The sequence below is a fragment of the Mustela putorius genome, unplaced genomic scaffold, assembly GCF_011764305.1.
Source record: "Mustela putorius furo isolate JIRA1106 unplaced genomic scaffold, ASM1176430v1.1 tig00000174_pilon_pilon_pilon, whole genome shotgun sequence".
In the NCBI taxonomy this organism is placed as follows: domain Eukaryota; kingdom Metazoa; phylum Chordata; class Mammalia; order Carnivora; family Mustelidae; genus Mustela; species Mustela putorius.
Window position 1 is genome coordinate 17,883,090 of NW_025421304.1, and position 23,196 is coordinate 17,906,285.

The 23,196-nt window shown below is 48.4% G+C and overlaps 1 protein-coding gene and 1 pseudogene across 1 annotated transcript; one reads left to right on the plus strand and one right to left on the minus strand.

Annotated features, from left to right (window-relative positions):
* Positions 1 to 6,902: 6,902 nt before the first annotated feature.
* On the minus strand, positions 6,903 to 8,274 carry LOC101687083 (annotated as a pseudogene).
* A 7,217-nt stretch (positions 8,275 to 15,491) lies between these two features.
* On the plus strand, positions 15,492 to 21,713 carry CCL22 (C-C motif chemokine ligand 22). The gene is made up of 3 exons (XM_004744242.3): positions 15,492 to 15,681; positions 16,789 to 16,912; positions 20,006 to 21,713. The coding sequence occupies exons 1-3, from the start codon at positions 15,609 to 15,611 to the stop codon at positions 20,088 to 20,090; spliced, it is 282 nt and encodes a 93-aa protein (XP_004744299.1). The 5' UTR covers positions 15,492 to 15,608; the 3' UTR covers positions 20,091 to 21,713.
* The last annotated feature ends 1,483 nt before the right edge of the window (positions 21,714 to 23,196 follow it).

Sequence of the window (23,196 nt, forward strand, 5' to 3'; positions counted from 1 at the left end):
TAGGAGAAACAGCAGTATAATATATGCAGATGAGATGCTACAGTCCAGGGGGGAAATTGATGCTGCCGGGAAGACGTGGGAGAATGAGAATGCCCTTGAGTCGGAGAGGTCAGGAGCAAGGGAGATGCACTTCTGTGGGCAGATACTGCAGCTGTGGGTGGGCGTTTTTCTGATAACTTCTCTTCTCTTGGGAAAATCAGAAATAAGGGTCATCGGTTGAGAGTCTGGATCAGGGAGGAAGGGTTGAAAGTTTAAGAGGAGGAAAGAGAGGATGGAATAGTCTGGAGGAAGGGGAGGGTGAACGAGCCAAGGAGATGTAATAGGACTTTTGGGCAGCACCTAGGGACCGTGGGAGACTGGTGATCTTGAATGGACAGTTGGTGTGACTTGGTACTTCTCTCCAGCCATGTCTGGCTGCACGGGTTCAGGTGCACTGAGTGGAGTGTTGGGTTTCACTCTGGTCATGGTTGTGCCAGGAGGTAGCAAGAAGAATGGGAGTGGAAGTTAGTTGGTCAAGAGAGTTGAGGGCATAGGCAGACAATGCTTGTAATGAAAGACCGTGGAAGTTGAACTGAGTGAGGAGAGAAGTAAGGACCTGAGGGGGTAGCAAGGGACAGGGAAAGAGGACGGGATCGATCTGGGTGGGGTCAAAGGGTTTTTGGAATTGGATACTCAAATAGTAAACTAAACTGATTGATGGTGGCGGTTCGTGAGGGGTCTTTGAAATTGAGATTATGCAAGCACAGTTATGGGTAAAGATGTGGTCAAGGGTATGATCTTGGGATGGAGGAGGTGAGGTAGGGGGAGGATAAGTTCATCAGCACAAAGGAGGTCATGGAACTGAGAGGGTGGTTATCGAAATTACCAGGATTATGACACAATCACACTGGGGAGAGTGACTATGAGCTGGGAGCTAAAATTGTCAGCCAAGGGTGGTGGAGAGGGCTACAGCCAGGGGTTTGGTAAGGGGTGGTAATGTCTGGCCACATCCATTTCAAAGAATCTAGGGGCTTTAGGGAAGAGAGAGGAAGAATGGCTGACTGGGAAGTAGCTTTGAAGAACGTGGAGGATGCTTATCCCACCCCTTGCCCCATGGTGATAATGGGTACTGTGAAGAAAGCTACAGGGACCCAGGGTCCTCAGAGGAGAACCAACTTTAGAACGAAAAAGTGAGCAAAAAGATGAAGGCAACAGGAAGACCCAGACAAGAATGTCCATTCATTACAGAACTCTTAGTAATAGTGAACATCTGGAAACAACCTAAATGTCCATTGCCAGGGGAGTGGATAAACAGTAGATTCATCTGAAATAGAATTTGCTACACGCAACCGTGAAAATGAAATGTGCTAGATCCATGTGGATCAATAAAGTTTATAAATGTGAACTTGAGTGAAACGTAAAAACGTTCCATCAAGTGTGATGCTTCCTCTCTAAGACCCACAAAACAATACTATATTTTATTTATAAAGCTATAAAAGGATAATGACCTCCTTGGGAGGGGCCCCCAGCAGCTTCAGTATGGTGGTTTTATGGTTACCCATGGAAAACGGTAGAGGGGAAATGGGTAAGGATGGGGGTAAGGTAGCTTTGGTGGTATCGAAAATATTTTATTTCTTAATGAAAGAAACAGAAAGAGAGAGATGAAACACACTACAAACTAAAACATAGCAAAATATCAACTGCCGTTAAATTTAGGTTGTGAGTCCCAAGACTTATTTTACTTTTCTGTATGTTTGGAAGGTTTCAGTGTGAAAGTTTTAAAGATTAAAAAGCCCAGAGGGGATTACTGTGAAGTGCGGTAATCAAGACGACCTAGCACTGGCATAAGGATGGGTGTGAAGATCAGTGAACTAGAACCAAGAGTCCAGAAATGAGCGCAGACAACTGACTTTTGACAGGGTGCCAAGACAATGAAATGGGGGAAAGCATAGTCTTTTTCACCAGTAATGCTGGCACAATGAGAGAAGAATGAAGTTGGACCCCTACCTCATATGATATACAAAGATTAACTCAAAGTGGATCAAAGATTGAAATGAATTATGACCTCTGCCTTCAGCTCAGGTCATAATCTCAGCGTCCTGGGATTGAGCCCCGCATCGGGCTCTCTGCTCAGCAGGGAGCCTGCTCCCCCCCCCCCAATCTCTGCCTGCCTCTCTGCCCTACTTGTGATCTCTGTCTGTCAAGTAAATAAATAAAATCTTCAAAAAAAAAAAAGATTGAAAGAAAGAGCTGAAACTGTAACACTCTTAGAAGAAAATATAAGGATAAGTCTTCACACCCTTGGATAAGGCAATGGTTTCTTAGAGATGACACCTAAAGTAACCCAAGGAACAGTAGATCCATTGGATGTCATCACAATTAAAAACTTTGGTGCTCCAGAGGATACTATCATGAAAGTGAAAAGACAAGCCAAAGAATGGGAGAAAATAAGGATCCAAAATCAGCATATACTAAGCAAAGTAAGTCAATCAGAGAAAGACAATTATCATGTGATCTCACTGATACATGGAATTTGAGAAACAAAACAGAGGAGCATAGGGAAAGCAAGGAAAAAAATAAAATAAAACCAGAGAGGGAGACAAACCACTCTTAATCATAGGAAACAAACTGAGGGTTGTCAGAGGGGAGAAGAGGAGGGATGGGGTAACTGGGTGATGGGCTTTAAGGAGGGCACATGATGTGATGAGCACTGAGTGTATATAAGACTGACAAATCACAGACCTGTACCTCTGAAACCAATAATACTTCATATGTTAATTAATTGAATTAAAATAAAAGATGGTATCAGCATACACAAAGATCAGTTACAACTCAACAACAAAAAGACAATTAACCCTACTTATTTATTTATATATTTATGATTTTATTTATTTTTTTGAGAGAGAGAAGGAGCAGAAGCAGGGGGAGAGGCAGGGGAAGGACAGAGGGAGAGGGAGAAGCAGACTTCGCAGGGAGCACCATGCGGGGCTTATTGCTGGGCTCCATACGGGGCTCAGTCCCAGGACTCCCTTAGATCGTGACCTGAGCCGAAATCAGACACTTGATGAACTGAGCCACCCCGCCCCCTCGCCACCCCATGCTCGGACAAACAACCCAATTTTAAAATGGACAAAGGATGGGGGTGCCTGGCTGGCTCAGTTGGAAGAGCATATGACTCTCGATCCTGGGGTTGCGAGTTTGAAACTGCATTGGGTGTGGAGGTTACTTGAAAATAAGATCTTTAAAGAAGAAAAAGGGCAGGGGCGCCTGGGTGGCTCAGTGGGTTAAAGCCTCTGCCTTTGGCTCAGGTCATGATCCCAGGGTCCTGGGATTGAGCCCCGCATTGGGCTCTCTGCTCAGGGGGGAGCCTGCTTCCTCCTCTCTCTGCCTGCTTCTCTGCCTACTTGAGATCTCCATCTGTCAAATAAATAAATGAAATCTTTAATCAAAAAAAAAAAAAAAAAGAAAGAAAAAGGGCAAAGACATGAATAGACATTCCAGGGAAGATATACGAACAGCAGATATGCACGTGATGAGATACTCAGCCACATTAGTCATTAGGAAAACATAAATCAAAACCACGATGACATACCACTTCATGCGCACTAGGAGCTGTAACCAACATCTAGATGGTAACAAGGGTTGACATGGAAGTGGAAGGATTGGAGCTTTATTGCCAGTCGCTATGGAAATTGGGGGAGCCTCCTTGGAAACAGCCTGACAGGTCCTTTAAAAGTGAACCATAGAGGGGTGCCTGGGTGGCTCAGTTGTTGAGCATCTGCCTTTGGCTCAGGTCATGATCTCAGGGTCCTGGGATTGAGCCCCGCATCGGGCTCCCTGCTCAGCAGCGAGTGTTCCTCCTTCTATCCATCCCCCACCTCCCTCTCTCAGATAAATAAATAAAATCAGGTAACCATAGAATTGCCTATGACTTGGCAATTCCACTCCTCCTTAAACACCCCAAAGGGTTGAAAACAGACGCTCACACAAAAGTGTGGACATCATGTTATCATTTGGCTATCATCAGAATAGCCGAAATGTGGAAACGACCGCTAGTAGTAGTAGACTGCTAGTAGATGAATGGATGAACCGAATATGGTCTCCACTAGGAAATATCATTCAGTCGGAAGCAAGCACGGACTACTGAAGCATACTCCAGCCCTGGTGATCCTTGAGAGAAATTAGGCAGCAAAAGAAGCCAGACACAAAATGTCACATGTTGTGTGGTTCCGTTTCTGTGAAATGCCCACAAAAGGCCAACTCAAAGAGTAAATTCATGGTTGTCAGGGGCTGGGGACAGGGGGGCATGGAGGGTGAGTGCTGCTGGACTCAGGGCTTCTTTCTGGGGTGATGAAGATGTTTCAGAAATGAAATAGTGAAGTGGTTACATGCCTTGTGAATATCTTAAAAGACCACTGAATTATCCACCCTTTAAAGGGGTGACTTTTTATGGTATGTGGAATGTATCTTAAAAAGAAATGAACAAACCCTGGGATCCAACCCAGATGCCCTACTGTGGCCCCAGCAGATGGCTTCCGGTCTCTGCGCCTTGGTTCCTCATCCAAGCCATCAGGCATCAGTAACAGTCTGTTGTGGATTCCACGTGTGACTTGTCACTCTCCCTGGTGCCTCTGGGCCTAATCTGACCCTGGCTGCAGAGGGTGAGCGGTTAGGGTGCAGCTGGGCTCTGGGGTCAGACCTGAGCACCAATATAAGCCCTGCCACTCTCTGGGGACTGTCTCTGGCCTTATCTGAACTTCTCCTCGGTTTCCTCATCTGAGAAATGGGGATGATGACGGTGGCCCCTTCCAAGCGTTGCTATGGGGAGATGGTGAGCTAGTGAATGTAAAATCCAAGACCGAGTACATCTGGCACTCAGTAAGAACCAGTTGGCATCGCCGTTGTCATCCTGGTTATTGTGGCCAGTTAGCCCCAAAGTCTTTTACTTCTTCCTCCTCATCCTTCTCTCCCCATATCAAGATTTCCCACTCGCCTCATAGTCTGCTTGTCTGGCCCAAGGGGTGGTCAGGACCTTCAAAGACCTCGCCTCCTGGTCGAGCTTTTGACCAGTTCTCTTTGCCCACAAGTGCCCAGACTTGCCAGCCTGCTGTCCTCAATTAAATGTGCCCATCCTTCTTTCCAGCTCCTGGGAAAGCTGGGGTGCTCATCTTCACCCAGCTAAGTGGTGGCGGGGGATGGCAGGATGCCCTCTAGGAAGGCTTCAGAGTGGAGTGGGGCTCCCAGCTGCTCCAAAATCAAGGGCCTGGTGAGTCCCCACAACCCCATGTGGAGCCCCTTCCTGGGACACCGCCCCCCCCTTCCTGCATTTGCTGAAAAGGGGAAGCTCTGAGGCAGCTGTCTGGGGCAGGGACTTTCTCTTTGCATCTCTCTGGAAGCAAAAGCCCAGACAATCTTACTTCTAGGAATTTATCCACCACTTGCATTCCCCTTGGTGAGTTTGCTCAAGGAAAGTTATTTCGGCATTTTTTTTTTTTAATTTAAATGAAAAGACTGGAAAAACCCAAAATATCCATCAATTGGGGGGATTGGCTATATACATTTTGGTCCATCCATCCAGTAGAGAACCACACACCCACTGAAGCATGAGGCCAGTCTTAAGTGTACTACAGGGCACTGCTTCCAAGACGCATTTTAGGTAAATAAAGCAGAGTGCAAAACAGTATTTTCGTGTTTACTATATACTGCCTGCCCATCCTCCCTCCCTTCTATTACTTTTTTTTTCTTCTTTTTCCCCTGCTTCTATTACTTTCAAAGGAATACCTTTATATATGTGCTTGCATATGGTTACATTGTTACCTTTATATATGTGCTTGCATATGGTTACATTGTTTCTGAAGGACAAACAAGAAATCATTCAGCCTGTTTTTCTCTGAGGAAAAGAAATGATCCACGGAGGGCTGATGGTCAGAAGTGGGAGAAGTACTTCTCAGTCTACTGCTTTTGTGTGCATACATTATAGATGTTATCTTTTTGAAAAGTCCATCATGCACATGGGAAAAAAGTTTCAAACCATGTAAAAGGCTAGGGGCACCTGGGTGGCTCAGTGGGTTAAGCCTCTGCCTTTAGCTCAGGTCATGATCCCAGGGTCCTGGGATTGAGCCCCGTCTCGGGATCTCTGCCCCGAGGGAAGCCTGCTTCCTCCTCTCTCTCTCTTTCTGCCTGCCTCTCTGCCTACTTGTGATCTCTCTCTCTCTGTCAAATAAATAAATAAAATCTTAAAAAAAAAAAGGCTATTCGGTGGAAAGTTAAGTCTCCCCTCCTCTGAACACCGGCCCCCACCCACTACCCTGTCCCTGCCTCCAGGATGACCAGTAAGATCTAAACTAGGTATGCGTGTGAATACACAGTTGTATGTAATCGCATATATTTTTATTGAGGTAAGATATGCATTAACCTAAAATTTCCCGGTTTTTTTTGAAATAATGCAAAACATTTATTTTCTATATCAGACAAGAACACAGCTAAGTAATCCAAGTCTACTGCAGCATTATAAAAATCATCCCTTCACCACAGTGTAAGATTTAAATGCATCTGCACAAAGGTGCACACTATATAAAACGAGTAAGGTTGCTGCTGCCGGGCCAAGCACTTCCGGTCCCTACGCAGGTCCGACTGCAATACTGGTGGTCCCAATGGTTCTATCAAAATAAATTGTGTTTAAAAAATAAAGCATTTAAAAAGACAAGTCAAAATGCCTCAGAAACCGTATCTCCAACTCAAACTTCGTTTATTTTAATGTATTATTTGCCTCCCACTAATAAACCTTTATTTCACTCGTTATAACTGAGCAATGAATCTTCCACACTGAAATATCTTCCTTGTCCAATTAATCCAAAGGAAAAAAACTGAAATGATTAGTAAAGAAGAATGTAGGGACTAACACACCCTTTTAATATGTTTTAAAATATTTTTAAGGTTTAAAAAGTGTTTAAAGTTTGTAGTTCCTAGTAGGAAAACATTATCTGAATGAATACCCTAATGGCAAACCATTGTAGAATGTTTCAGTTGCATGGGGAGCAGAGGAGTAGGGATTCTCTTCAAAGCACCCCAGCTTTCTTCATGAGAAGGTCGGAGGTACACTGGTTTGTATTATTGCGACATCCATTAGGTGAGCGAAGTTGCTTTTCCTTCAGCAAGGGCTTTATTTGTCAGAAGGGCATTATGCTTGACCTCCAAATTTGGCTGACAATTTACTGATGAGATTCATAACCTTTGGGTTGCTCTGATATTTTGACATATTCGCTGGGTTCTGGGCCACATCCTGGAAGGCCACCGTAACTTCTGGATCCTGCATAGCTGCAAGAACTTCCAGATCACTAAGAATTTCATTGAGCCCAGGCATTCCTGCCATCCCAGGCATCCCCCCTGCCATTCCAAGCATTCCTCCAGGAAAATTACCAGGCATTTCCCCAGGAAAGTCACCTGGGAAAGAGCCATACTGAGCTCCTGATTGTCCTCTGGCTTCTTCCTCTCTCTGGGCTCTCTCATGTTCTTCCTGAGCCTTATTAACCCTTTTTATTCTTTCTTTCTTTGATCTCTCACTCTTCACGTTTTCGCTCATATTTTCTCCGATGTTCAGCAATTTTCTGGGCCCTCAGTTGAACTTCTTTCAGCATTACACTAGCATCTCCATCCTAATCCAGTTTACAAGCAAGGGCAAGATCATGTGCTGTTTCTTCCCAATGGCCCAGGAGTCTATGTGCTTTTCCTCACCACTTATAAGGCTGAGCTGAATCAGGATTTATTTCAATAGCTCTGTCACAGTCTCGAATGGCAGCATTTGGCTTCTGTAATTTGATGAAGACACTGGCTCTCTTGGCATACAGAATGGCCAAGCGAGGATGTAGTTTGATGGCATCTGTGAACAAGTCAGTGGCTTTCTGTAGTTCACCATCATTTAGGGCATCAATGGCAGCCACTTTTTTATCATTTGCCTGATCCATCATTTCCTCGGTTATCTCTACATTTTCATCTCCCATTTCTTGAGGGGCATTGGTATCTGGTTCAATCACACCTTCATTGTCAATTTCTAGATCACTCTCCTCACTTGACGGTTCATCTGTCTTTATGTTTTCCTCCGCCTTCTTACTATCTGGTTTTTCTTCCTTGATACTGTCTTCTGATTTAGTTTTATGAGTGGCAGGTGGTATTTTACCCCCCATGGTCTCCACCCACTCCCGCAGGAAACGCATTTCCTCGGTGTGCAGAACGCTTGGATCCTGCTTACCCATTTTCACGAAAGCCCGAAGCTCGCTCACTTTGCGGGGGTCCATGGTCCAGAGACAGTAGCAGCGGCAGGCGCAGCTGAGGTTGCCACCCGATTCCAGGCGCAGGTACTAGCTCAGCGTGATCGTCTAAAATTTCCCATTTTAACCGCTTCAGGTGCACAGCCCTATAGTAAGAAGTACATCCACAATGCTGTGTGACCACCATCCCTTCCAGAACTTTCTCAACTTCCTGAACCGAAACCCCATCCTATCAAACAGCCTAGTCCTCAGTCCCTGGCACCCACCAGCCCCCTTTCTGTCTCCGTGAACGTGACTGCCTCTAGGTGCCTCCTATGAGTGGGGTCCTGCAGCATTTGTCTTTTTGTGTCTGGATTGTTTCATTGAGCTTAATGTCCTGGAGGCTCATCCTTGTTGTAGCACGTGTCAATATTTCCTTCCTTTTTCAGGCTGAATCGTATTGCACTGTAGGCACGGACCACGTTCTGTTTATCTGTTCGTCTGTCAGTGGACATTTGAGTTGTTTCCACTTCTATGTATCTTTTAATTATGCAAGAATTCATTTAAGCGAAGGAAGTTTGGAGAAAAGCGGATTTGATCCGGGAGCTTTTCAGAGTGAGCTCAGAAGGATAGGGGCGGGTATCACCCACCCCCTAGGATGGGAGAAAACAGCCCCGTGAGCAACCGCTAGTGATTCCCACCTTCAACCCCGAGAGGAACTCCCCTTTCCTTTCTTTGAAAGCTGGCCCCCTGAGTCCTGCCTGGGAGTTCAGGGATCCTTGAGCACTGTCCCTGCCTGGGCTTCTGTTCCAGGAAGGCTGAGGAGCCCTGGAGCGCAGAGGCTGGCTGGCTGCACCTGTGGCTTACACTCCTTCCAAGCCCCAGGGAAGTAGGGTGATGAGGTGGCAGAGGCTGAGCCAGAGGCTGGGGCCCTGCTGAGTCCCTGGGGACACAGGTGCTCTCCAGGGGCAGCCCCTGAGCCCACCCATGGAGGGGCCTCCGCCCCGGAGGGCCTCCATGTAAGAAAACCCCATGTTCAGATGAAGAACCACCAGACCGGTTCTCTGCCTGTCACTTGCAATTTTCCAATGACAGCTAATTTTCCACAGGATGACTTCCACATTTAAAAAGTATTTCTTCTTTTCTCCTCATGTTTTTATTTTTTTTAATTTTTTAAAAGATTTTATTTATTTATTTGACAGACAGAGGTCATAAGCAGGCAGAGAGGCAGGCAGAGAGAGTGAGGGAGAAGCAGGCTCCCCACTGAGCAGAGAGCCCTATGCGGGCCTCTATCCTAAGACCCTGGGCTCATGACCTGAGCCGAAGGCAGAGACTTGAACCCACTGAGCCACCCAGGCGCCCCTCTTCATGTTTTTATTAGGAAACACTTTATTACTATTTTTGTTATTATTATTTTTTAGATTTAATTTATTTACTTACTTGAGAGAAAGAGAGAGAGAGTACATGTGTGCACATGTGCCTGTGAGTGTGGGGCAGGGGAGGGGAGTGGGGAGGAGCAGAGGCAGGGGCAGGTGCAGAGGGAAGGGAGAAGAATCTCAAGCAGATGCCCCTCTAAGCATGGAGCCCAAGGCAGGGAGGGCTCCATCCCTTGACCCTGAGGTTCTGACTTGGGCTAAAACCAAGAGTCGGAGGCCCAAACGACTGAGCCACCCAAGCACCCCTATTATGAAACACTTTAAATGCTCAGGAATTTTGTAGTTCAGTGATGGCTAGCATATCCCCCACCTAGCTCCAACATTGTTAATATTTGGCTATATTCGCTTTGTCTCTCTCTTTCCCTCTCTGGGATATCTGTATATATATACAAGTACATAGACATACACAACCACATATATGCAAACACACGCAGATGCACACACACATATATATAAGCATATACATTTATATACACTCACAGATAAAAGCACACAGGTATACACATACACACACACATACACACATCTATATATACACACACTTAACTTTACGCATGTATACACACACACACACATATTTCCCCTAAACATGAACTCTTCAAAAGTAAGGTCTTCATGACCTTTGCCTCTAAACACTAGTGTGCGTTTCTTACGTCTTTTTTTTTTAATATTTTATTTATTTATTTGACAGAGATCACAAGTAGGCAGAGAGAGGAGGAAGCAGGCTCCCTGCTGAGCAGAGAGCCCGCTGTAGTGCTCGATCCCAGGACCCTGAGATCATGACCTGTCTCCGTGAACGTGACTGCCTCTAGGTGCCTCCTGAGCCAAAAGCAGAGGTTTTAACCCACTGAGCCACCCAGGCACCCTGTCTCTTACGTCTCTTAAGAATAAGAACATTCTCGGGGCGCCTGGGTGGCACAGTGGGTTAAGCCGCTGCCTTCGGCTCAGGTCATGATCTCAGGGTCCTGGGATCGAGTCCCACATCGGGCTCTCTGCTCCGCAGGGAGCCTTCTTCCTCCTCTCTTTCTGCCTGCCTCTCTGCCTGCTTGTGATCTCTGTCAAATAAATAAATAAAACCTTAAAAAAAAAGAATAAGAACATTCTCGGGGTGCCTGGGTGGCTCAGTGGGTTAAGCCTCTGCCTTCGACTTGGGTCATGGTCTCAGGGTCCTGGGATTGAGCCCTGAGTCGGGCTCTCTGCTCAGTGGGGAGCCTGCTTCCCCCTCTCTCTCTTCGTACCTCTCTGCTTACTTGTGACCTGTGTCTGTCAAATAAATAAATAAAATCTTTAAAAAAAAAAAAAAGAAGAAGGACATTCTCCTACATCTTCTTAAAGTCTTTATTCCGCCTAAGATCAACAATAAAGCCCTAATATCATCTAATATTTATATTTTCCCATCTGTCCCCAAATTGTCTTTTGTAGCAGTTGTTCCAAAACTAGGATTCAAAGTCCACATATTGGGTTGTGATGTCTCTTAAATCTCTTTAACCTTAAATATCCCTATTCACTTTTTTTTTAAACAACATTGACTTTTTGTTGATCCCAGGATAGTAATCTTGTAGAGGCACTGGAAGGACCCACCTTCTGGAGATGTCTGTCTTTTCATGGGGTTGTTCATCTTTTTCTAGCCTCTGTATTTCTTACAGACTGGAAGTTAGGATTAGAAGCTTGATTAGATTCTGGGTAACAAGTTTTCCTTTTTTTAAATTTTATTTTATTTATTTGATAGAGGAAGAGAGAAAGTGAGTACACAAGCAGGAGGGAGAGAGAGAAGCAGGCTTCTTGCCGAGCAGGGAGCCCGATTCAGGGCTCAATCCCAAGACTTTGGGATCATGACCTGAGCCGAAGACATGCCCAACGGGCTGAGCCACCTAGGTGCCCCCCCTTTTTAAGACTTTAATTTTTTTAGAGCAGTTTTAAGTTCATGGCAAAATTGAAAGGAAGCTACAGAGAATTTCCTTGTATCTCCTGCCCTCACAGGTGCACAGCCTCCCGCATTATCAACATCCCCAGCCAGAGTGGTCCATTTGTTACAACTGGTCAACCTACACACACACACACACACACACACACACACACACACACACCCTTATCACATTGTTTACTTTACAGTTTCCTCTTGGCTTTGTATGTTCTATAGGTTTGGAGAAAAACATGCTAATGACACGTATCCCTCATTGTCGTATCATACAGAGTATTTCCACGGCCCTAAAAATCCTCTGTGCTCTGCCTATTCATCTCTCCCTCCCCCTAACCCCTGGAAACCACCGATCTTCTTACTGTGTCCATAGTTTTGTCTTTTCCAGAATGTCACAGAGTTGGAATCCTACAATATGCAGCCTTTTCAAATTGGCTTCTTTCCCTTAGTCATATTTAAGTAAATGGAAGATTCCTCCATGCCTGTTCATGGCTTGATAACTCACTCACTATAACTCATTTCTTTTTTAGCACTGAAGAATATTCCATTGTCTCAATAGGCCACAGTTGATCTATCCCCCTACTGAAGGACATCTTGGTTACTTCTAAGTTGTGACATTTATGAAAATGAATGTAGGCTTTTGTGTGGACATAAATAACTTCTCTGGGGACATGCCAAGGAACGTGATCATTGGCTCCCATACTGGGAGTATGTTTCGTTTTGTAAGAAACTGCCAAACTGCATTGCAGAGTGGCTGGACCATTTGGCATCCACACCGACAGTGGACTGGGGTTCTCAGTCCTCACCCTTGCCAGCATCTGGTGCGTCAGTGTTCCAGATTTTGGCCTTTCCAATGGGTGTGTCATGGTGCCTCATTGTTTTTTTAATTTGCATTACCCTAATGACATACAATGTGGAGTATCTTTCCATATACATTTGTTTTCTTTCTTCTTTTTTTAAATGTAGGTATGTATGTGATCTCACATGCATACATACATACATATGTATGTATCTCACAACCCGGAGATCACACTCCTCCAACTGAGCCATTCTTTTTTTCAACTGATAAAATATATACAACATCAAATTAACCATTTTAACCATTTTTGATGGTTATTTGATGGTTTTTTGATGGTTGCGCAGCATTAATTACATTCAGGTGGTTGTGCCCCATCACCACCAACCATCTCCAGTACCTTTCCATCTTCCCAGTCTGAAACTCTGGGCTCATTAAACACTAACCAACCATTCCCTCCTCCTTCCAGCACCTGGCAACCGTCCTTCTATTCTCTGTCTCTATGAATTTGATGACTAGGAACCTCACAGAAGTGGAATCACACAGTGACAGTCACACAGTGACTGGCTTTGGGTTACGTCCCTTGATGCGAGGTCTTCCCAGGGGGTGCGGTGTACTTCTTTGCTTCTCCTTCAGCTGCCTCCTGCTCCCCCACCCTTTCTGTCCCTGCTGCTCTGCCCTCTGGCAGGGCCTTATTTATTTATTTATATTTACCTATTTATTTGAGAGAGCGTGCACGGCGCACGAGCCTGTGAGCGGGAGAAGGGCAGAGGGAGAGGGAGAGAGAGAATCCTCAAGCGGACTCTGTGCTGAGCACTGAGCCCGACACAGGGCTCGATCTCATGACCCATGATATCATGACATATGAGCCAAAATCAAGAGTCAGACGCCCCGGTGGCTGAGTCACCCAGGCGCCCCTAGCCCCACGAGGGCCTTCACACTTGCCTCTTCCTCCCTGGCAGGCTCCTTGGTATCTTGTGTGTTTCAGCTCCTCACAGAGGCCTTTACTGACCAACCACAGCTGATTCTCTATCGTCACAGTCTCTTTTCCTCCGTTTGATTTTCTTCACGGCACCCACGATTGCCCGATATGACCCTGTTTGGTATTTGCCTGTTTATCATCCGTCTCCAGGGTAAAATCTACATTAGCAGGGACACGTTCACTGTCACATACCAGACCCTGGTACTGTCCCAGGCCCACGACGGGGGCTCGTATTAGTTCCCTCCTGCTGCTGTAACACATGGTCACAAATGTAGGGACTTCAAACGACACAAACCGACTCCCTTATGGTTCCGGAAATCAGATGTCCTCAGACGGTTTCAGTGGGACTGAAATCGAGGCATCAACAGAGCTATATTCCTTCTGGAAGTCCCAGAAGAGTGTCTGTTTCCTTGCGTTTTCTAGCTTCTAGAGGCTGTCTGCATTCCTGGGTTCATGATCCTACATCTTCCAGACTTCTGCTTCCATCATTCTATCTCCTCTCCTGCTCTGAACCTGACCCAATCTTATAATGACTCCGTGAAGCTGTTGGGCCCAAAAGGAGAAACCAGACAACCTCCCTATTTTACAGGGATTATGACCAGAGCCAAAGGCAGAGGCGTTAACCTACAGTGCCACCCAGGCACCCCTTATTTTACAGTCTTTAACTTAAACACATCTGCAAAGTCCCAGTTACCATGTAAGGTCACATATGCACATATTTCAGGAAATAAGACACATTGCAGGCACTGTTATCTTGTCTACCACAGGGCTCAATAAATATTTGCCGAAGGAATGATAAATGGATGGGTGGGGCCCTTTGCAAATGTAGTGCTGAGTCCTGAATTTCTAGGCTGGCTCAGTCACTGACTGGTTGTGTGACCTTGGGCAAGTCCCCTTATTCTCTGAGCCTCAGTTTCCTCCTTCGTTGCATGTGTCCGGAGCGTCCACTGGGGACTCCACTCTCAGTAGACACTGGGAATGCCAAGACAGACATAAGCAGACCCTTGTCTTCCAAGAGCATGGAGTTTGGCTTCTGGGAAGGGGTCTGAGAAAGGGAAAATTTGACATCGTCTGCACAGGGCCATGTTCTAGGTCATCCTGCAGAACTTTCAAGTCCTGAGGGGGTGTGCTTACCTAGTAGGTGACATTTCACATGGCTCTTAATGCATGAGTAGGAGTTTATGCGGTAGAGAAGTAAAAAGGGCATTGATGCCCAAGGACAGAGTGCAGAGCTCTTTGAGGAAGTGTGAGGACTGTGGTGTGATCCCTCGGAGGAGGGAGGCCAGTGTGGGAGGGAGCGTGTCTGGGAAGGAGGCCTTGAAGGCCACAGTTAGGGGCTTGGGCTCTGCCCTCGGGTCAAAGGTCACAGCAGGTTTTGAAGCAGGAGAGAGGCCCGTGAAGCTTTGAATCTGGGCCACTCCAGCCACCCCAAGAGGGGATTGAGGGCTGAAGCTGGCCCGGGGTGAGGGTGGCCTGGACTAGGCAGGGACCATGGGACTGGAAGGGAGGGGAAAGATTCAAGAGAAATGTAGGAAGTAGTCAGTGGGATATGGTGAGAGATCGAGAAGGGGGTGGATGAGGAAGAGACCGGAGACAGCTGGGAAGGAAGAACAGGCAGGAGGGAAATGTGTGGAAGCTCTTTGCAACTGTTGAAGGGATCATGCATTGGCCCAAGTTGGGATTTTGGGAGAAGCGGCAGAAGAGGCTGATGCAGGGCGCAGAAACCAGCCCCGTGCGTTCTCAGGCCTCTCCTTCTGAGGAGACATCAGTGATGAAGATCATTAAGGCTACAAGGTGAGGATTTAGGACCGGTCAGCCCCTGCCCACATCCTCACTGCCTTACAAACAACCACGGAGGTAAATAGGTAGGGCTGTGAAACCATCTCCCCCATTTCCAGATGGGCAAACTGATCCTCAAAGACATCCAGTGACATGGTGAAGGCCATCAAGTCAGTGGAACCTGGAGAGCACAGGCCTCTAAACCCAGCTGACGGGGGATTTTGCAAGTCTCTTGAGACTCCGAGGGGAGGGCAGATAGGGGGTCCCCTCTGATCTGTTCCCAGCCACAGAGAATTTCCTTTTATTTGGAGGAAGCGGGAGTTCTTCTTTCATAATGTGAATGTCAGAGATTCTGAGCCCACCGGTGACTAAGAGTGTCTGAAGCTTGTGGGTGTAGCAAGTGTTTAAATACCAGACCTCCCTGTCATCCAGTGATTACAGACACCTGGACTGGGACACAAAGGACCAGAGCATGGCCAGCCTGAACACTCCACTCCTGGCTGCCCTTGTCTTTCTTGCTCTGATACTTCAAACAACTGAGGCAGGTAAGGCTGGGGAGAGGGAGGACTCCCTGCAGAGGCCAGGATCAGACACTGCGGTCTCTTCCTCATGAAGCAGAAAGAGCACCAGACTGAGAGAAAATTACTCTAGTTCACTTCTGGCTCTGGGCTAGTCATGTTGCTTCTCTGGGCCTCAGTTTATGCATCTGTGAAATGTGTAGTCTCAAAGGCATGGAGTCTAGGATCTGTCTCAGCTGGGTTGGGGGTTTGTGGTGGGCATGGCCTGGGGTCCTCTGGAAACCAGAGAACTCAAGCATAGGACCCTTGGGGTGTGGAGAAGGAGCCACCAAATGGGGCCGTCTGAGATGGGAAAAGGCAGGAGCTGGGGTAAGGGATATTCCCTTGGAAAGCGGGTCCTGCTCTCCTATCACCTCATGTGCTCCAGAGCCTGCCCTCGACATTGAGTCCCTACCTTCTTTTACTCAGGTTTGGGGGTTCCTGGGAACTCTTCAAAGTCCCCATCGATTTGGTACTGTTATCACCCTTCTGGTTGGGGGAGGCTAGAGGGACTTGCCCAGGGTGGCCTGGTAACAGGGTAGAGCAAGACTCGAATCCAGGTCTGCACCATTGGACTCTGCCTGAGCCCTTATCCTGACTCACCAGAGTCATGCTGTGTGACTCCGGGTATGACATCCCCCTCTCTGGGCTTCAGCTTCCCCCACGTACACCTCGAAGGTTAGAGTAGGTGTGAGGTGAAGTCTACCTCTGCCATTGCCTGGGAACTCATCTGACTCAAAATGCACATCTGACCCAGCGGGGCTGGGTCTGGGTGCCGGGCATTCCCAACAAGCCCCCAGGTGCTGCTGATGGTGCCGGTGCACGGGCCTCACCTTGGACAGCTGGGCTCCTTCCTGTGCAGAGTCTTGGGTCCCACCTAGAAGCCTAGGGCTTCACTGATTCTCAGTCACTGTAAGTCCCTCTCCTTGGAGCCGACCTATGCAGACTGGGTCCTTCAGAGACCCTGAGCCTGGGAACTTTGAGGGTCCAGAGTCCCCCTGGCACCAACCTTCCACGTGAGAACAGAAGTGCTGGCTCAGAGGTTGGGGCCATGGGTGACCTGCCTATGCCCAGCTGGGGAACCTTCTCCTCCAGGTCCTTATGGCACCAACGTGGAAGACAGCGTCTGCTGCCGGGAGTACTTCCGTCACCCTCTGCCTCTGCGCATGATCAGGTTTTTCTACTGGACTTCAGACTCGTGCCGGAGGCCTGGCGTGGTGTGAGTGTGGAGCTGGGGAGGCAGGGCCTGGCCTTGGAGAGCCCGGTGGGTTTGGCCCAGGAGGGTCCGGGAGATGTGGGGGGGCGGGGGACAGACCCAGGGATGGGGGACGTACAATCTGTCCTTGAAATGGCTCAGAAAAGAAATCCTGTGGTCATTCGACAGATCTAATGGGGTGCCCGCCAGGTGCTGGGTGGCGCGCCGGGTCCCCAGGGTGCAGATCTGAATGAACCAGGCGCCGGCTGTCTGTCTGCACGGCAGAGCTCGCGTGGGCCGTGCGGAGCTGTAGCGTGGGGAGCAGCGTGCCGGCAGTGTGCCCAGAGCCTCTGAGTCAGCAGCGATGCTCCTAGCAGAAGCATCTGGAATCCTCCCCAGCGCCCTGGGAGTTATCTGAGGCAGCCCATTGCTCCCTGAGGAGTACAAAGCCGACAGAGAGTGTCCCACGGCCAGGCAACCGGGCACGGTTCTGAGCATTCCTGTGTGAACTCAGGTTGCCCCACAGCCTTCCTACAAGGCGTGTGGTCATCTGCATTTTGCAGATGGAGAAACAGGTGCAAGGAGTTGGGTGGGAGGAGTGATTTGCTCGAGGCTGCCAGGCTCGAATCAGAACTCCTGGGTCCCCGGTCAGGGTTTTCTCCTGAGGTTTTTGTTCTCCTTTGCCTTTGTCTCTCCATGTCTTTGCTTCCTTTTCCTTGGCCGGGAGCCTGGGGCCTGCACCTGCCACTGGCCGCATGAGGTGGCCTGTCCCTGGGGCCGCCCCTACAGGCTGCTACCTGTCAACTCGCTCAGTGGGAGTGTCTGGGCCTCATGACACCCTTTGGGGCTCCATCATCTTCTCACCTTCCTCCTCCACACCCATCTTCCATCCCTCACAGGAGTCTGTGGGTGAATAACAAAGAGGGCTGAAGTGGGTTTGTGTCACGTCAACGCTGAAACTCAGTTTCCCCATCAGTAGAACAGGAGCGATCACATTTATCTATCTATCTATCAATTTGTTTTTTAAGGCTTTTTTTTTTTTAAGATTTTATTTATTTATTTATTTGTCAGAGACAGAGAGAGAGAGCAAGAGCGTGATAGTGCACAAGCAGGCAGAGTGGCAGGCAGAGGAGGAGAGAGAAGCAGGCTCCCTGCCGGACTCAATCCCAGGACCCCGGGATCATGACCTGAGCCGAAGGCAGTGGCCTAACCAACTGAGCCACCAAGGCGTCCTAAGGCTTTTTTTTCTTTTTTTTTTTTTTAAAGATTTATTTATTTGACAGAGAGAGACATAGTGAAAGAGGGAATACAAGCAGGGAGAGAGAGAGAGGGAGAAGCAGGCTCCCTGCTCTGCGGGGATGTAGGGCTTGATCCTAGGACCCTAGGATCACGACCTGAGCTGAAGGCAGAGATGCTTAACAACTGAGCCACCCAGGCGCCCCCACTTTCTTTTCTTTTTTTTTTTTTTTTAAGGATTTGACTTTTAGGTAATCTTTCCACCTAATGTGGGGCTCGAACTCACAAACCCGAGATCAAGAGTCGCACGTTCCACCCACTGAGTCAGCCAGACAGCCCTCCTTCATTTATTTTTATTTATCAAATCTGTAAAGAGTGCTCGCTAAATGCTAGGCACTTACAACCGCTTTATAAATTTGAACTCATTTAATCCTGGAAACAACCCTATGTTGTAGGTGCTGTTCTGATCACCTTTTGCCAGGCAAGGCCAGGAGCACAGAGAGGTTGTGGAACCTCCTGAGCGGCACAGGGCATGGTCCCTGGCCTATAAAGATGTTCAGTAAAAGACAGCACACGTGATTATTGGAGTTTGAGCCAGAAGGCGCTCTAGAAAGAATGTCCTGACAAATGCGGAGATGGAGTTTCAGAGGGGGGCTGAGTCTTGCCCAGTGTCACACAGCAGCCAGGGCAGGCTGCCCACGTGGCCAACATCAACATTGCTGCCTTCTTTGTTCTTTCTGTTCACTGGTTGTCTGTGGGGTGGGGGCAGGTCTGAGAAGTAGGGGAGCTTGGAGCTTTAGGCCCCATGGACAGGCTCTTGAGAGGCAGGAAGGGAGTAGGGCTGTGGGCATGTCCTTGACCTCTAGCCAGCTTTAAGTCCATTTCTGCCAACAATGGCTGTGAGGGTGGGAGACTTAGCCTGCGATTGCTGTGTGATCTTGGGTCAGTGCCTACCTCTCTTCTCTGTGCTTTGGGCTTCTAGGGGGCATAGTGAATCAGATCTTACAGCTCTGGCACTCGGGCAAGCTGCTTTACCCTCTTGGGCCTCACTTTCCTCACCTATGAAATGGGTAGAATAATAGGGCCCCATAGGATTTATGAAGAAAATCATTGTGAAGAGTTCAGTTCCTCTCTGCTGGGAGCTGCTCTGAGCCCATCAGTTTGTATTAACTCATCTAATCTTCATTCAAGAACCATGATTATCATCCCCATTTTACAGATGTGGTAACTGAGGGACTTGCCAGCAATGGTAGAGCTAGGATTTTAACCCAGATGAGCAGGCTCCAAAGTTCCTGGGTTACTACCCAATATCCTCTCCCCCAAGGTGATGTGAGCAATGGTTGTGAGACTCCTGGGCATTTTATTGCCTGACCTGACCTGGCACTCAAGCCTGGGGCTGAGGAACTGAGAGTCTGGGAAGTCCTAGCCTCTGTCTCCTCCTCTCCCCGTGAAGAAGTGTGGTTTTTTTTTTTTTTTTTGAAGATTTTATTTATTTATTTGACAGAGAGAGATCACAAGTAGGCAGAGAGGCAGGCAGAGCGAGAGAGAGGAGGAAGCAGGCTCCCCGCTGAGCAGAGAGCCGGATGCGGGACTCGATCCCAGGACCCTGAGATCATGACCCGAGCCGAAGGCAGCGGCTTAACCCACTGAGCCACCCAGGTGCCCAAGAAGTGTGTTTACATACAGCAGGGGCCTCATAAAAATTGAGACACTCTATGTAGCAAGTACTCCTGCCCGGGGCAGGGCCACATAAATGCTAAGCGACTCTGTATGGTGGGCATCTCTGCATACCGTAAGTGACTCATAAATGCTAAGCTTCCTGAGAAGAGTTGTAGCATCCTTGCTGCGTGCTAATGCTCCCTCATTCCCTCCTCCTTCCAGCTTCCTAACTGTCAAGGACCGGGAGATCTGTGCTGACCCCAGAATGCCCTGGGTGAAAAAGATTCTCCAGAAACTGAGCGCATGAGGAAGGGCCCTGCCCTGAGGACCGTGGCCTTGGCTCCTCCGGGAAGGCTCACAGAGCCCCACCTCCCCGCCATCACAGCTGTTCCCCAACACAAGCCTGTGCCAACGAATCTCTCCACCATCTTTTATCTCTGTCCCTGAAGCTGTCACACTCAGACGAGCCTCCACACTGTCCCTCATCTCCCCTCTTATGCCTCCAACCCATCCTCTACCCCACCACAGCCAGAGAGGCCACAGTCCTGTTCAGTTACTCCCTGGCTCAAAAACCCTTCCACAGCTCCCCATTGCCCCAGGCTCTGGTGAAAGCTAGGGAGCCTGACACCTGTCTCCAGCCCTGCCTCACTTCCCTTCGCGCATGTCGGACTCCAGCTCCCTGTTTTCCAAACTCATGCTGTACATATGCTGTCCAGGTCTTTCTCTAGGCTGCTCCCAATGCCCAGAATGTCTTCCCATCACCTGCACGTATCCAACCCTCCCGGCCCTCTGAGGCATTGCACAGCCCAAGCAGCCAGCAATTGAGTTTTATTTTGGTTTTTGTTTTTTCAGATGTCCCCTAACCCTCTGCCCTCTCTTAACAGCCCTGATTGCAGTCTGCCCAGAATTCTCAGGACTTGGGGGCTTGCCCTCCAGCCCCACTGACTGGACCAAGGTCCCATGCCAGAGTTACTTTGTCTCCTGGCCTCTAACACCGAGTGTAGAGCACAGGGCCTGGCTCAGAATCAGGGCTCAACAAATGGCTATAGACTGAATTAATAAAAGTAATATTCCTCTCCCAGCTCCCAACTCCCACCTCCCAAAGACCCTCACACATCAATACAGAGACTCAAGTGCATCTAGAAAGCAGCCAGCTGAGTCAATTGTGAAGCCTCAGATTTGGCCAGATTCACCTTTCATCCCCATTTCAGTTTTGTGTTGGGTCCGTTTACTCTTCCTGTTTCCCTCTAGTCTTGACTGCTCCTCGAACCTCCAACACCCAGGCCTGACCTCTTCAGAGTTCCCCCCACTTTCCCTCTCTCTTTTCCCTAATAACCAGTAACTTAATTTTCACTATGGTGTGAATGACTACACTTGGCTTGGTATTAACAAGCTCTAGCTATAGTTCTATAAGAAAAGAGGGGAAATGTTTAAGGGGCCAACTGAATGAATGGAGGAATTTTAGGAACTATGTGGGAGGGGGACAAGGGGAACTTTTCTAGTCCTGGGAGTGTGCAGGCATAGTTAAATGGAAGAGCCTTGGGTGAAGATTATTCTTGGGTGGCAGGGGTCAGCATAAGGACTGGGATTTGGGGTTTATCTTCACTTTCTTGGGGACCACAGATTCACCAGACAAAAGAAAGAAACTTTACACGCGGCTTGTTTCTTTCTGAGGTGGCCTGGGGCAGCGCAGGAGGGGGGTCATTGCTCTGGAATTCTGAGACCGTTGAACCTCTCTGAGCCTCACTTGAGAATGAGAATACCATTCTCTGTGGGGGCTGTGGGGTTAGGTCCAGGACACGGGAAATAAAATGCTAACCTACCCCCGGCCCATGCATAGGGCCCTTCAGCATCCTGAGATTTCCCCTCCCTTCCTGTCCTGACCTTGTCCCTCAGGCCTTCTGAAAAAAATAAATCCTCTACAACAATATCTGCTTGCTTCCTTGGCATTTGCTGGCCTGGTAAGGTGGGGCAGGGGGGCACCGTCACCCGCTCACTCCCAACGGGGAAGCCCTTGATGTTACTGATGTGTAAGCTGGCCTGCCCAAGGTCACCCTGTGAGGCGATGGGGAGCCAGGACTAGACACGAGGACCCAGGGAGTAGCTGTGGAGGTGCCAAATCCCAGACATTTGTCCGACAGAGCAGGCCCCTGCCGAGCCTCTTGTTGGGAGGATCTGATGAAGTCACTCATTCAGTCCCCAAGTCTAGAGCTTTAGGCCGCATATTCATTCATTTATTCATTTGTCGGTCACGGATTCAATAACCCAACCTCAACCCTCCCCCTTGAAGCATCAGCACAGAGGAGGAGGAGAGCGTATTACTCAGGAAAGTCTGCTTCCTACAATAAGTAGTCCCAGGATCTCAGTCGTTCATTTCCATACGAGCTTTTTTCTTCTCCCGTGACATCCGACACCATTCTGTGGGTGACCTTCCATGTGGTCATTCAGGGACCCAGGCTCTTTCCTTCTCACGGCCCCGCCCTCCTCCAGGACTTGGACTCCTCTCCAGGAGGATGAGGCTGGTGGGAGCCAGGCCGGGAACGGGGCTCCTGGCTTCTGTTCACCTGCTGTTGGCAGAACTCATGTGGCCACCCTGGCCCCAAGGGATGCTGGGAAGTAGAGCCAAGCCGTGTGTCTGGGAAGAGGGAGTGAGTATGGGGAGCATTTAGTTCCTGTGGTGCTGATTCCTCTGGACTCTCAAATGGGCCCAGTTTCCTGGACTAGACATAGCTCTTTCTGCCAAAACAACAGAAAAGGATTCCTCCGTCCTTGGGACGTCTTTATTAGGTCAATTTAAACATCGCTCCACAGACATATTAGCATTGGTGACCTTTGCTTCATTTTAGATTTGGCTCTTAAGAAGATATTTCTTTCTCTCTCTCTCTCTCTCTTTTTTTTTTTTAAAGGTTTTATTTATTTGACAGACAGAGATCACAAGCAGGCAAAGAAGCAGGCTCCCTGCTGAGCAGAGAGCCTGATGCGGGACTTGATCCCAGGACCCTTGAGATCATGACCTGACCTGAAGGCAGAGGCTTTAACCCACTGAGCCACCCAGGCACCCCTCTTATGAAGGTATTTCTAGGGCAGTGGCTTCAGACACCAAGAGCACCTGTCTGGGAGGCAGGGACAAGCATCGGGAAGGGCACGCGTCATGGATTCAGACAATTGCAGGAACTCTCACTGACTGGTGTCTGGAGCAAGCGGCTTGGTCCCCGTGAGCCTCGATCTTTCACTCGGTGAACTGAGGGCGATAAAAGCAGGTATCCGTGCACAAGGTGGTGAGGATCCAAGCAGATAAGAAAACAAAACGGGCAGAGGCTTGAATATGTATTTCTCCGAAGAAGATATTCAAATGGCCAACAAGCACATGTGAAGAGGTTCCATATCCCTCATCATCAGGAGAGTGCGAATCA

Bases quoted from the DNA above. Each gene is read 5' to 3' on its own strand.
- CCL22 (XM_004744242.3), top strand. From the start codon at position 15,609: ATGGCCAGCCTGAACACTCCACTCCTGGCTGCCCTTGTCTTTCTTGCT. The intron at 15,682-16,788 runs GTAAGGCTGGGG...CTTCTCCTCCAG, and splicing joins ACTTCAAACAACTGAGGCAG to GTCCTTATGGCACCAACGTG. The intron at 16,913-20,005 runs GTGAGTGTGGAG...TCCTCCTTCCAG, and splicing joins TGCCGGAGGCCTGGCGTGGT to CTTCCTAACTGTCAAGGACC.